The sequence below is a fragment of the Condylura cristata genome, unplaced genomic scaffold (genome assembly GCF_000260355.1).
Source record: "Condylura cristata isolate star-nosed mole 26May11 unplaced genomic scaffold, ConCri1.0 scaffold00037, whole genome shotgun sequence".
Taxonomy (NCBI): domain Eukaryota; kingdom Metazoa; phylum Chordata; class Mammalia; order Eulipotyphla; family Talpidae; genus Condylura; species Condylura cristata.
The window spans coordinates 3905086-3916140 of NW_004567138.1; the positions used below are offsets into that span (position 1 = coordinate 3905086).

At 44.0% G+C, this 11055-nt stretch overlaps 1 protein-coding gene across 1 annotated transcript in view; it reads right to left on the bottom strand.

Annotated features, from left to right (window-relative positions):
* Positions 1-2367: 2367 nt before the first annotated feature.
* KIF13A (kinesin family member 13A) overlaps positions 2368-11055 on the bottom strand; it is a 196887-nt gene continuing 188199 nt past the window's right edge. The window contains exons 37-38 of the mRNA XM_012732923.1: positions 5701-6471; positions 2368-3944 (exon numbers count right to left, since the gene is read on the bottom strand). Of these exons, the coding sequence (XP_012588377.1) occupies positions 3924-3944; positions 5701-6471 (792 nt within the window). The 3' untranslated portion in view covers positions 2368-3923. The remainder of the gene's footprint in view (positions 3945-5700; positions 6472-11055) is intronic.

Genomic DNA, 11055 nt, shown 5'->3' on the forward strand with positions numbered 1-11055 from the left:
AAAAAAAAAAAAAAGATTTATTTATTTGTACATACAGATCACCTGGCCTGGGATTAAACTCATGTTTCAGTGGCTGCGATAGTTTCATAGTGCTGTGTTTTAACACACTGTGCCACCGGGAAGGGCCCTCCTTTGCTTTTTAAAATATATATATATTTATTTATTTATGCCCACATGAGCTGTGGTGTAGGCCAGAGATGTGTGTGTGTGTGGTGGGGGGTGAGAGGATTCACCAGAGTGGGGAGCAGAACAGGTGGATCCACTGAAATACACTGCTGAGGGGAGCAGTGGGCAGGTCAGAAGTCTGCTGTGTCATGCGGGTCACCTCCCTGGCTGGGGGTTGAACTTGTACTGCAGTGGCTGCAGCTAGCTTAATTGTGCTGAGACCTAACTCCCTGTACCAGCAGGAAGGCCCCAAAAGATCAAGTTTGAACTTAAATCAACTCATTGGAGGAAAAAATGATCCTGAAGTAACATTCAAATCTACAATCATCTTTCCCTTCACAGGGGTGATTAGAAAGAAGTGACAAGGGGGTTAAACCTAGACTTTGGGACTTTATATTCAGTACCATTAGCTCCAGATCACAATGTATGAGATGGATAAATTTTTCGATTCTCGCAGGGGCGGGTTCTCTATTCCAGGTTCCCCCATCAGCAGGGGACTGGAGCAGACTCGGGTCTGCTGGGGTACACCAGGCACTGGATCAGGCTGCCTTTTGTCTAGGTTAGCTGAAAACCTGACATGAAGCACTACGCATTTCAGGCTGACCTGCTGCTGCCTTTTGTCAATCTAGGAGGTACGTGCGACATTCTACATCACACTTGACCCGGTATTACTATGATAAGTGCAAGAATTCAGAAAGCTCTCTGTGGTTGGGGAGTGGAGGCTTATTTTTTGTTTTTGGTTCCCAAGAGAGCAAGAATGCATTACGTCTTCTTTCAAGACTCCCAAATTATATGACCAGGAAGGTATCCTTTATAAAATAAAGCTCCTTAATCATGTAATTAGGTGCCTTTCATTCCCCAACACAGTAACAATTCTGGAACACTGCAATGTAAACAATAAGATTTGGCCAGAGCAGAATAGTTTAGAAGACAGCATCTTCCAGTTGAACCATAGAGGTATTTAAGTTAATACCTACAAACAAGGTTCTATTTTTGCCATGACAATAGCTGTGTCCAAATGACTACAAATGTGTCAACTACTTTGGATGTGGACTGTTAAGCACAAATCTCTACTTAACTATCCAACAACAAACTGTGTTCTATGACCACTTCGCTTTCCCACTGTCATAAAGACAAACGACAACATTGAATGACCAAAGACCACTGCCTCACACTAGCAAGGCGACAACTATTTGATTAACTGTTTGTAGTCATCACTGTTTATTTAAATATTAAATATCTGCTTTCCTTCTCATCCCCATTTTATAAAAATCAAATCGGTTTTGGGATATTTTTCGCCTCTCTCTACTTTTAAGTCTCTAATAGGAGTCATGCTGGTCCAGAATAGGCTACACCTAATTGTTGATCACTGTAAAAAGGCAACTGTGAACTGAGATTTTTCAGAAAAGGTTCTGTACCCTGCCTTTTTTGAGAAACCTTTAATGTGAGAGCGAGATAATCTGTAGCCACTGCTTCACGGGTGGCAGGACACAGCTACTTGTTCAAAGGAATAGTGTCCTGATCGGTGTGTGCATATTACCGCCTCCTCGCCTGCCTGCCCCCAGGCCTCCCAGCCCCCACTAAGGTTGGTGAGTCTGAGGTGTAGCTTCTGCACAGCCCACTGGCCTTTGCTGGTACCAAGAGGCCTGCCCCACTATGATGCATCGCCAGACAAAACACAGAGATGGGAAAGTGCAGCGTGGGGGAGATTAAGACGTGCCATCCTCCCTCTCCTTCCCAACAAAGGCCTCTCCCTCAGTTTCCCATGTCAAACAGCTGTGGGATTAACATCTTGATGAGTGTTGGCAGTTCTACTACTGTTAAATGTGACGTGGCAGACCCACATACAAATACACAATTAGGGTCTCCCTGGTGGTGCAGCGGGTTAAAGCACCGCATTACGAAGCTCTCCGAAGCCACTGCAGCATGAATTCGATCCCTGGCCAGGGAGCTGACCCACATGGCATGGCAGACCTCTCCTGACAGCAGTGTATTTCAGTCAATCTGCCTGTTCCGTTCACCGCTCTGACTCTGGTGAATCCTCTCACCTACCACACCTCAGGCCTGTGCCCCAGTTCTGTATATATAAGTAAATAAATCTTTAAAAGGAAAAACAAAAAACAAAACAAAACAAATACGGAACTAGATCCAAAACTCATGGCGGTTATTAAAGACAGACAACTGCTATTTTAAAATCCGAATAAGACAGTTTGTATTCTAAAACATACACACACACACACAATTCTGTACCAATTAAATATAATAAAGTTGAAGGGGGATATAAATTACAGTTTTTCTTTTTTCTTAAACAGACAATAGTAAAATACTACAGTCAGCTCACTATACACACAAATCATGAACAGCAGCTTTTCATTAAAGTCTCCGATATCTTACTGATTTACTGGTGCTAAAATGTTCAAAGATCAAGGACATTCTCTCTCCCTCACAATCACATGTATTGCTGTACATCCACACCAATTGTACAGGCATCTACACAGCACAGACATAAAGTCCTTTTGCAAAAATTTCCCCACACATCACCCTTCCACATTTCTGTCAGATGGAGGATGTCGCGAACGAAGACATGGACTCAGAGTCCTCTGTAAGCAGTCATCTCCTGCAGACGCAGTGAAGCGAGTGTCCTTGAACTTTATCGCTTGTTCCACCTCTTCTGAGATTTTCCAGAATTAAGTAAAATAACACAGCAAAACCACATCACTACAAAACCTACCAATCCCAAACCAAACCACAAAGAGACAAAAACCAACACCCTCTCCCCCTAGCCCCAACCCCTGGTAGCTTCTGGTTTTCTTACAGTAATACTGCTCACTCCATTCCACCTGCCAGGCTGGGCTGAACCCAGGGTGGGCTGTGCGGGGCATTAGCCACCAGGCTATTGTCAATGGTTACAATGTGCGTCCGCAGGCCAGGAGGAAGACGAGAAAATACAGCTGTGAGATTTATTTTCAGTGTGCTTATGAAACGGGACAGACGGCAGCATGAGGCCTGGCAGCCCAGGAAGCATGGCACCAAACTCTCTCTCTCTCTCTCTCTCACACACACACACACACACGCACACACACACACACAAGAGTGGACAGCAAAAACGTTCAGTCTTACGGAAGTTCTTTGGTTATAAAGAACAGCATTCTGTAACCTTTTTTGCAAAGAGGGATTTGCAACCTCATTCTTAGTCAAAGTATCTTTTTTTTATCTGTATAAGAGACCGTCCAAGTTGCTTTGTAACAAAGTCCAGTACCTTATGATTTTCTACAAACCATTTTTATCTGCATTTTTGTGTGCAGTCTTGCGTGTCTCCAAACAGACATACGTTAGATACACATTTCATTTACATAATATATATTATTTATAAAAAAAAAAACCCCAACAAATTAGAACAGCGACTCCAGATTCTACAGTAGGAACTGATTAAAACTGTACAAGAATAAAGTCTGTTTGAATTTGTGGAGGTTTCTACACAGCAGGTTGTGTAGTTAAGTGCAAACGAAAATACTGCCACTTAATTCATCCAGGAGTTTCGGTTCCCTGACTTTTTGGGAAAAGCAGAGGCTGCCGATTCACCCGAGTAACAAAGTGCCGCTTGTCCCCAAGGGAGGGGAAGGAGGTGGCCTTGGTGGCCCACGGCTTCTCCTCGGAGACCTGAGGTCGGTCGGCCGGCCGCAGCATGTTTCAAAGATGGAGCTGGTGCTTTTGCAAGGTGACCGGGGACGCAGAAGCCGGCTGCGTGTTGCTGCGGCTCACCGAGCAGCTGCGCTCCCCTGAAATGCAGAAGCCAGAGAGTCAGGTTCCTGTCTCAGCCTCCCCTCCCTACCCACAGGGCCCACCTCAGCCTCCCCTGCCCACCCAGGCAAAGAGCTCCTCAGAATGGGCCCCAGGGGACCTGGCTTATTTTGGAATCCAGAACTAGAATTTACACACTGTAAGGAAGAAACCCAGCCCCAAGATGAAATGTGTAGGGAAAGTAATGACAACAGGTAAAGTCAAAAAAGAAAGGCCTACAGCATGAGAACAAATGTCCAATTTTAGTACTCAAAAGTCCTGCAATTTTAACACCTTCACAACAACATATTAAAACCAATATGGGCCTTCCCTGGTGGCTCAAGGGGTTAAGTCTCAGCTCTACGAAGCTATATATAGCCACTGCAGCACATGTTCGATCCCCGGCCAGGGAGGAGACCCACATGGCATGGCAGAGTTCTCCTCTCTCCTCGCTGCATCCCTTAGCAGTGTGTTTCAGTGGATCTGCCTGTTCTGCTCCCCACTCTGTCTCTGGTGAATCCTCTCACTGCCCCCACCTGTACCTCTGGCCTGTACAATCAGTTCTGCATACATAAATAAATCTATAAAACCAATATAACAAAACTATTCAAGCAATTAAAAAAAGAAAAAAAATAACTGTCATTTCACCCTTCCTCAATACAACATCTATTTTTGTAAGTTTCACTTTTCAACCAAGATCTGGAAATTTTCCAAAGCAAAAAAAAGCTACAGTTCTTTTCTGTCCTGCTCTAAACAATGTCGGCAATAAGAGGCTGTTGCTCTTCTCTCCCTGTGGGTTGTGCAACTGGAAGGTTCAGCCTTCAGGCGCCCAACCTTTCTGCTGGAAGCGTTTGTGAAAACCTTATCTTCGCCTTACTCCTCCCAAACTGAAGTCTTCTTAGTTGGGGGAGGAGGCAAGACTTCTAGGAATTCCCATTTTTAAGAGGTCCCCTCTCCCAGTACCTCCCTGTGAGTTTACTGCACTTTGAGGTTTGAAAAGTTGTGTTCCAGGGTGAAGAATGAACCCCTGGGCTTCTTGGCAAGTCCTTCTTGGGGGGACTAAAAAGCTGATGTCAGCCCACAAAACAGATTCTGCTTGGGGATGAGTGTAAAGGAAGTTGAAGACTTAAACCGATGAAGGTTTAGTCTGCAAGAACCACAATAACTTGTTACTCTTATGCTAGGGAAAAAAAGTTTTTCTTTCTCTAAGAGGTCACTGTTTAGGATTTTATAGTTTGATTTTGTCATATAAATAACCACACACTAACATTTTAAGAGCTTGTATGGAAGGCAGGGCTGAAAATGTCACCAAACTGGAATAACTTCCTCAGCAAAATGAAGACAGATTAGCACCAAGATAAGATTATCTTATCCTTTATCAAGTCCTGTTCTAGTTCTGTCAGTTTTTGTTTTGTTAGGCTCTGGGGTGCCACAGTCCCCTATATACAGCTGTCTTTAGGGTGCGGGGTTAAAACAGTGACCCTGAACAGGAAGAAACAGTGGTAATTCAGGAGTGGATTGCTTAGCAGTGGATCATCTTATTTTATATATGTGTGTATATATATATATGTATCACTATTTTTTTAGGACCATAACATTGCATGTTGTCCCAATATGAAAATCAAACATTATAGTAAGCCAATTTGGGTAACTTCCAAACTGCAACTGCTCAAGGAAGGGCCTTGGGGTTAGGTCTACAGCTGGATGTGCTCACACGTACCCAGACCCCAAAGCACTGCCTCTTGCATGGACTACCTGGTCATCCTGCGTCGAGGAGTGCTGCTGGCTTGGGTCTCGGGGCTCATCTGAGACACTCTGACTGTCCATTTTATTTGGTAGATTCCTCCTACTCGAATGCTCTCCAGCAGAAGAATCTGTCAAACCGTCAAAATCTTTCCCATCCGACACACCCATAAACTCTGTGAAAGAATGGTCCTCCAGGATGTTTGTGGTGTGTTCTACAGTCACCTCCCTGGGGCAGAATTCCCTGGCCCGTTGACCATTCTTGCTGGGGCAGGCATCTTGTTCTGAAAGCGAGCCAGGCCTACAGAGAGCCTGGGAGTTTTTTCCAGGGATGCTTTGGGGTGGTGGGCTCCCTTTGGCTAAGGCACTGTTTTCCTTGAGTGGCACCGTAAGTATCTTCTCCTTTACCAGGCCTCTGTCTAGTTCCGTCGGCTCTCTGCTTGAGAGAGAGGGTCCAGAATGCTCGCTGGAGTCGGCATCCTTCACCTGGTTGGCCAGCTGGTCTGAGCTGTCACTGGAAGGGACCACCATGTCAGACAGGGTGGCACTGGAGGCACTGTGGGAAAAGTAGCCACTGGTAATACTGCTGGTGGTGGGGCTACGGGACACTTCTTTCTCCAAGACCCTTGAGTTTGTCAAATCTACTTTCGAAGAAAACCACTCCCTGTTCTCCAAGCTGGCATTGTAAACACTGAAGTCGGCGAACTCCACAGGGACGTAAGGCTGTGAGCTTATCAGCTTCCTGTTAAGAGCCTCCAGCTCACTTTCCTCTTCCTCAGAGTCCTAGAGAAATGAAGCAAAAGTCACTGTGAGCTCCTTGAAATGAGTGCCAAGACGGATTTTAATATTTTACCTATGACAGGCATTCACTTGTTTCGTGGTTTTACTTTTCTGAGTTAAAGCTTGTCAGGTGTTGGGGACACAGGTACATTTTTCTCAGAGATCTGTGAATGTACGGAAACCCACTGGCACCCAATAAAGATTTATTTCTCCTGCGCTCACTCAAGGCTAATCAGAAACCTTTCCTTCCCTGGGTTAAACGGAAGGATAGAAGGGAAATTAAAATGACTTTTAATTGGCTAGTCCTGGTTAGTTTTCAGTTGCCGTTTTCTCTTGTCTAATTAAATGCACAGGAAAGAGCTGTTCCTTCATTTGTTCTTAATCCCCACCTTGGGAAGGCAAATGCAGATAATTAAGGTAATTTGTGAAAGTGCCTGGATTTTATTAGCAGGAAGGACAGTAAAACAAAGATCTTACTCTCAAGAGCAGAAGGCTAAGAAACACAATTTCAACACCCATTCTCATGTTACACTAAATGCTGTCAGGCTGTAAAGTAATAATCAATCAATCTGAAACGATCACTTTCCAGGGTTTTTGAGAACAAGGACAGAGTATTTTGTGAGAAAGTAAGAAAGGTAGGTGATGAGTTTATTTAAAAAAAAAAAAAATTCAGTGCCAAGTCAAACTGAATTCAAATGTATGAGTACTTCAGGGGAAGTATTTCCATCTCAACTTTACAAGTACCCAAAAACCAGTCCATGAAAATGGCACTACTTGTATTGCATGATGGTAAATACCTATGTTTGTTGACTAGTGGGGAAAATAAGTGAAGGGTACCAAGAACTGCTTGGAAGTGACCATTCTTGAAATGGTCCTAGCATCTCTGAGGTCTAGAAATGGCATTTCTCCCCTACTGGTGACTTGGGATGGCTTCTTTTCTGCCAATGCCTAACTCTTTGCTTTGGGATAAATTACTTATTTGTCTTCAACAGATTCCTGTGATGAGAACCTGAAGTTATACATGTAAAACTACAAGAATACAGTGAGATTTAAATGAAAATCCCCACTGTCAAACAGCTTCAGAATTCTATTTATAAATGTTGAAAGAAAAAGCAAAAGTGGGGGTCATCAATTTCCTAATCTCTCTCCAAATGAATGACTACTTTATTTTTGGTGGAAAACAATGTAAATCATGGGAATTTTATGTTCAAATAAAAATATAGTACTGTCTGGTGATTTCTTATCAACCTCATAAACATCTGACAGATATTACAAATACTCTTTTAACATGTGATTTTCATTCAACAAAGAGTCTTCTAACACAGACTCTGTGCTAGCCGTTGTCCTAAGAACTTGGGATTCCCAATGTTGAGCAAAATGAGGCATGGTCCCTGCCCTCACGGGGTTATGACTTTGTTTTGTTCTTAAAATAACCCTGCACATATTACTTAGGTGGTACTTGATTTAATTTAAAAAAGTGTCAAGGAAAACCAAATCTGAAAATGAGAATTAGTACCTTGGGACCCTTATTTATGTGCAAAGTTATTTTCTCTGAAGACCGAGGGAAGACCGGTCATTTTAAAATGCAATTTTGGTGACTGAAATATTCACTCATGAGTTTGATTTTGAAATGGATGTATATCCATCAAATTCAAAAGAGTAAAAAAAAAAAAAAAACAAGCAAACCACTATTCCTAAAGGACTTAGAATAAGCTTAGAAATGAATATCTAGTAAAACCCCAAGAGGTTAAGTTTAAGTAGAAATCAATGCACCGCTATACACTTGGGTGTGGGTGGAGTTGGCAATGGGGTAAGGACCCAAAGAGAGAGTCTAGAGGATTGGGGAAAACTAATTCCTGAAAAAATAAAACTGAACAGAGATTAAGCATGCCTCAAAACTTAAATGGAGACTGAAAGTTTATCAAGTTATTCAGCCTTCAGGAGAGGACTTTAGGGGCATAAACTGTATGTTAAGGGAATTTGCTTTAGACAACTTTTTCTTACAGGTATTATTTTTCTTAGGGGAGACTAAGCACCTTCCTATTGTTTTAAAGACAAAAGAAAGAAAGAAAGAAATGAAAGCCCTATCAAAAAGTAGCTAGTCTTCATCATCTGACTTTTGTGATTTCTTTTATGCAGTTGGTAGTTACCTATAGCAAAACACCTTGGTCAAAATCCACACTAAGGCAGTTACTCTCTGCAAGGAGTTTTACTTGGTTAAATCATTTTCACTCCCAAGTAATGGACCAAGAGGTCTCCAATGGAGGCCTCCAGTACTTCTGTCCATGGTACTAAGGGGCAGGCAGCCTTTGCTTTACGGAAAGGCACTGCCTGAGGCCACCTGGAGTCCTGCGGCAGCCCAGTGCTGCTGAGGGAGGGGCCTGCGCTCTGTCCTCTCATCAACTCTGACAGCTCGGGCAAGTCAGTCAAAAAGACTGTGTTTGTTCTCTGTAAAATAAGAGAAAATAAACCATATGTCGTCCACATAAGACTTAGAAGAGGGAAAGATGACTTTCTGTTCATCCCTCTCTTTGCTTCATGATTTAAGACAGACTTCAAAGGCATATTGTTGTCCTTATCTCATTCACACAAGACATAGAGTCCACTTGTATGTCTCTCCAAGTTGATCAGACCACAAGATACTACTGTAAGAATTAAGCCAGCTATGTTTACTGTATTTTAAGAAAGACTTGTTTTATTTATTTATTCATACAAAAACTGAGGTGTAAGCCGGAGGTGCAGGGGTGACAGGACTCATCAGAGACAGAGTGGGGAGCCGAACAGGAAGACTGACTGAGACACACACTGCTGAGGGGAGCAGCGGATGAGAAGGGAGTCTGCTGGGCCATGTGGGTCAGCTCCCTGGCTGGGGATAGAACTCAGGCCTTGGTGGCTGACAATAGATTGACAGTGCTGAGACTTTAACCCGTGCACCACTAGGGAGGTCCTGTTTACTGTATTTATGTGAAATTACAAGTTACTCTATCGAAATTAGATTAAAAAAATTAAAGGAACAATGTCTGGGGATTGCTTCTCAGAAATGATTCCCAACTCCTTTGATCAGGATGAACTGCTGATTCCCCCTCTGGTTGCTCAAGAGTGGAAAAGGAAAGAAAGTGGATTAAGGACAAAGGAAAAAAGTGGGTTATATCCATTTATCAGACAAGAAATAGAATTAAAGCTTCTCCCAGAGAAGCTGGAACCTCAGGTCAAGCAAGTAATGCCCTTAAGATCTATACAACATCCTGAGAAGGCTGCCATCTGAGTGAGACAAGCTCAAGAGTTCAATAGCTTGAGCGATGGGCATTGCTCAGTAGCCAGATTTGTGAGAGAGCAGAGGCAGATCTCTCAAGTAAGATTCCAGCAAGAAAACTGGTACCATCAAAACCAACCTAGTGGACGTCATGCTGTGTCTGAGCACAGAACCTAAATGCTCCTTGAGATTTCCTGGGCCAAAAACCTGTTTCTCACCTACCCTCTGCTAGTTAAAAGTCTTGAGATGACTTTCACTTGAAAAAAATTGTTAAGGACCCTCCCTGGTGGTGCAATAGGTTGGGACGCAGCCACTGTAAGCTGGCCACAACTGCTTCAGTGTGGGTTCGATCCCCGGCCCTGGAGGTGACCCACATGGTGCAGCAGACCTCTCCTGACCCACTCACTGCTCCCCTCAGTAGTGTACTTCGTCCAGCTGCCTGTCCTGCTTCCGCTCTGTCTCTGGTGAAGCCTCTTACCTCCCCTGTACCTCTGGCTTGTTCCGCAGTTCTGTATGCATAAATAATTAAATCTTAAAAAAAAAAAAACTTTTAAAAGGAAAGGAAAGAACCACAAGGAGATCTCTCTGCACTGTGAAACTACCTGGGGGCAGCACCAGGTGGGTCATCACTGATGGCGTGTTCCACCGGAAGGCACTGATAACATGGGTTTAACTGCAGTGCCATCCATCATGGAGGCAACTGCCATGGCACCAATTAGCTCACACCTCCAACCAGCCAGAGAGCCGGAGCATTTGAAGGGGTGACAAATGTGGCATTTGACTTTGTAGTTCACGTTGCAGGATGTGCTAACTGAACGGTAGAGAAGTCCCTCACAGCCAGCTCCCCAAGACACAGCGTACGAGGGTGTCTTTTTGCACGCCTCTCGCAACAGCCATTAAGATGGGGCTTTGGAGATGGGACGGGCAGAACACAGAGGCGAAGTGGGGAGAGGGACAGAATGGTGGGGGAAATGGTGCCTGCCTTCCCGGGTGATCAGGAGGAATGAGAAGGTCATTTCTTAAGACCTACAGCACCCACTGCATCGCTTCCAGTCTGTGGCATGGGAACTGGTTATGGGGGCACAATGGCCAGCAGGTGTCTGCTGTCCTTTTCTGCCAGTCACTGGAAGCCCTTGGCAAAGCATGCTTTGAGCAAGAAAGGAGGTTTCCAAAGTGCAGCTTCCACATGTGGCCACAGCCAGGGGCCGGCCCCATGCAGAAGTTGGACATTCCTTACAGCGTTGAAGAGGAAGCTTCTCCTAAATTTACAGTGAAGAGTGAACTGGCTGTCATTACGTATGCAGGCAGAAGTGTTAAAACAGGAACTCTAAGAA